This window comes from Aplysia californica, unplaced genomic scaffold, assembly GCF_000002075.1.
Source record: "Aplysia californica isolate F4 #8 unplaced genomic scaffold, AplCal3.0 scaffold00087, whole genome shotgun sequence".
In the NCBI taxonomy this organism is placed as follows: Eukaryota; Metazoa; Mollusca; class Gastropoda; order Aplysiida; family Aplysiidae; genus Aplysia; species Aplysia californica.
Window position 1 is genome coordinate 769,251 of NW_004797357.1, and position 2,500 is coordinate 771,750.

Consider the following 2,500-nt stretch of genomic DNA (forward strand, 5'->3'; position numbering starts at 1 on the left):
GGGTAGTTTCTTTGTTTGGTAGATGGTTTAGTATTTTTTGCATATTTTTCTTTTTCTTAGGATAGGGCCTGTTGTTTGATTTGTTTTTGCATTTTTATATTTTCTTCTAATTTCAAAATTTGCTGTTTTATTTTTTAGAGAGACAAAGGGGTTCCCCATGGAGTGCTTGTTACACTGTCAGTAAACATTAACTGACAGTTCTGAAGTGTTCAAAATCTGTCAGTATTTCTATCAAAGTTAGATCTCCTTCAAACGATATTAGGTGTAAATTGCGCCCTCTCGACTGGGTTCGAGGATCCTGTGTCAGAATCTCCGAAAGCTAAATAGGACTCGAAAAACATACTCGGGGCAAATGATCAGGGAGCAGAATGCTGCTTTTTAAAGATCATAATCTGTTTGCCAACTTGCTACCTACAACCCGCTTGCAAATACACCTGCCACTATACTGTTTTCCCTTTTAGCTCCTCTCGACACTTGTTTTGGCCCGATAGAATAGGCTAACACTAACAATGTCACATTGGCAGAAACTGTGTCCACCATTTCGGAACTTCACGGTGACCGTAAAGATGGTTCCAGTAGGGAACGGGATAGATGGTGCCCACATCCCTCGTGACTCTTTGGAGTAGAAGAAGATAGGATTAACGCTAACATTACTAAAACGCAATCCCACATCATCACTCATCTCCACCAGTATTTCTAAAATCATCACCGCTCTCAGATCAATGACTTTCATCTATAATCCTGGAATCTCTATCTGCTGTTACAGTTACTTGTTATACTAAGTATGCAAGTAATACACTATTGGACACTATTCTTCTTCATCGTTCTTGATGATAGCAGCTAGACAGTCAGTCCGATGTCGTGTACAAACTGTGTAGTTCGCTTCAACTCTGAAAGACTGCCATAGAGTTTTCTCTCAAGGGGAGCTTCTTTCTGCCACGTCTGTGCGCGAAGGGTGGCGTAGCGCGAGCAGTGCTGAAGAATATGGTTGGCATCCTCCTGGTCGTATCCACATTCACAGGTCGCTGTTTTTCCCACTTTTAATTTGGTGTGCAAATGGTGTTTGAGTCTGTTGTGGCCACAACGGAGTCTAAAGATTGTGACCTGGTCTGCTCTATTTAGTATGTAGTAGGGGTCATGTCTGTTGTGCTTAAGGTGGGACATTTTCCATCTGTTTCTTCAAGGAGTTTTTATTAGTGTTTTTGACTCTGAGAGATCCATGCCATCTTCAATCTGGGTCATTTTGGCTCCTTCTTTGGCTAAGCCGTCTGCTTTTTCATTCCCACAATCATACGCACTTTTTTCTACTAATCAGATAGGGTCAATCTCATAAATGGGAAAGGGATAAAAGAAAAAAAGATGTCCTTCAAACATCATGTCAAATCACCCCTGCTCCGTTCCATTCCTAGTTCACGAAGCCCATGTGATAACGTGCCACAACATTTATCATACTTCTTGAAAGAAGATTCGTTCAGTCTAAAAACACAGAAGAGGTCGTTTCAATCCTTTCTTCTCTTTTCATCTTGTTATCAAGAAAACTCCCAGAAATGCTTTAGGGTCATTTTTAGATCACACCGTGTTTCCACAGAAAACAATAATATTAGTGAGTGAGAATGTTAACTATTATTAATGAGCTACACCTTTATGCTTACGCACCTATTGCACTTTCCAGAAACGATCTCCAGGACACCCTAGCCTTTCACCTGAAGCAATACAGTGAACTTTTAAAGCTGCAATTGTAGGCAAAATTTCGACACGCGGTGTTCGGATTGTATGTTTAAATGTGAAGGAAAGTTTTTTTGCAACGAGTCTTCACCTTTCCGCACGCGTTGGCGTGGCCTTTCAAGAATCAAAACCGTGCTAATCTGTATTCGTTTCCACCGAATGTTGTGAAGTTCATAGAGTACAGTAAACTAAAAACACAAGTCAGGTTTCATAATTAAAGACACACGATCTGTGCCCAGTCACCTAACAACTTCAACGAAAGTCAACATTTTAACATTTATTTTGTATTTATTCCTAGATGGAAACGAAGTGCAGATTGCAAAGCTCATTGGATGCTCTATTTTAATCAACAGTGTATGTTGCTCTCTTCAACGCCATCACACTATGTGCTCCCTTTGGCCTTCGACACTTCCTTGAAACGAGCTTTCAAAGTGAAAGTGAATAAATTAGTCGGTTTTTCACGTGATTGATTTCACAAGGATATTCAACAGGTTGTTGTGAATTTAGGGATAGAGTTTTGATCTTGTCTAAACTGGTTTTGTGTTGTTTTTCATTTGACCACTTCATGTGCTTTTGAAACGGTAAAAGAAAAATAAATTTTTTTTAAAAACACGTAGGTACCTTTCCGACTCTGGGAGGGGTCGCAGTCCTAAGGCCGTGGGTGGTCAAATCTACGATGAGAACGTTGAGGAAACTGGACAGGGTGATGAGGATCATGTTGAGGCAGTAGTATGTGCCTGAAAGATATGGCATGTAATTGTAATACTACTAATAA

General features: G+C 40.1%; 1 protein-coding gene across 1 annotated transcript in view; it reads right to left on the reverse strand.

The window, feature by feature from the left end:
• Positions 1–2,500, reverse strand: part of LOC101863970 (neuronal acetylcholine receptor subunit beta-3) — a gene marked incomplete in the record, with an annotated part of 188,339 nt that overhangs the window by 6,428 nt on the left and 179,411 nt on the right. Inside the window, 1 exon segment of the mRNA XM_005094696.3 lies at positions 2,347–2,462. Within this exon segment, the coding sequence (XP_005094753.2) occupies positions 2,347–2,462 (116 nt within the window).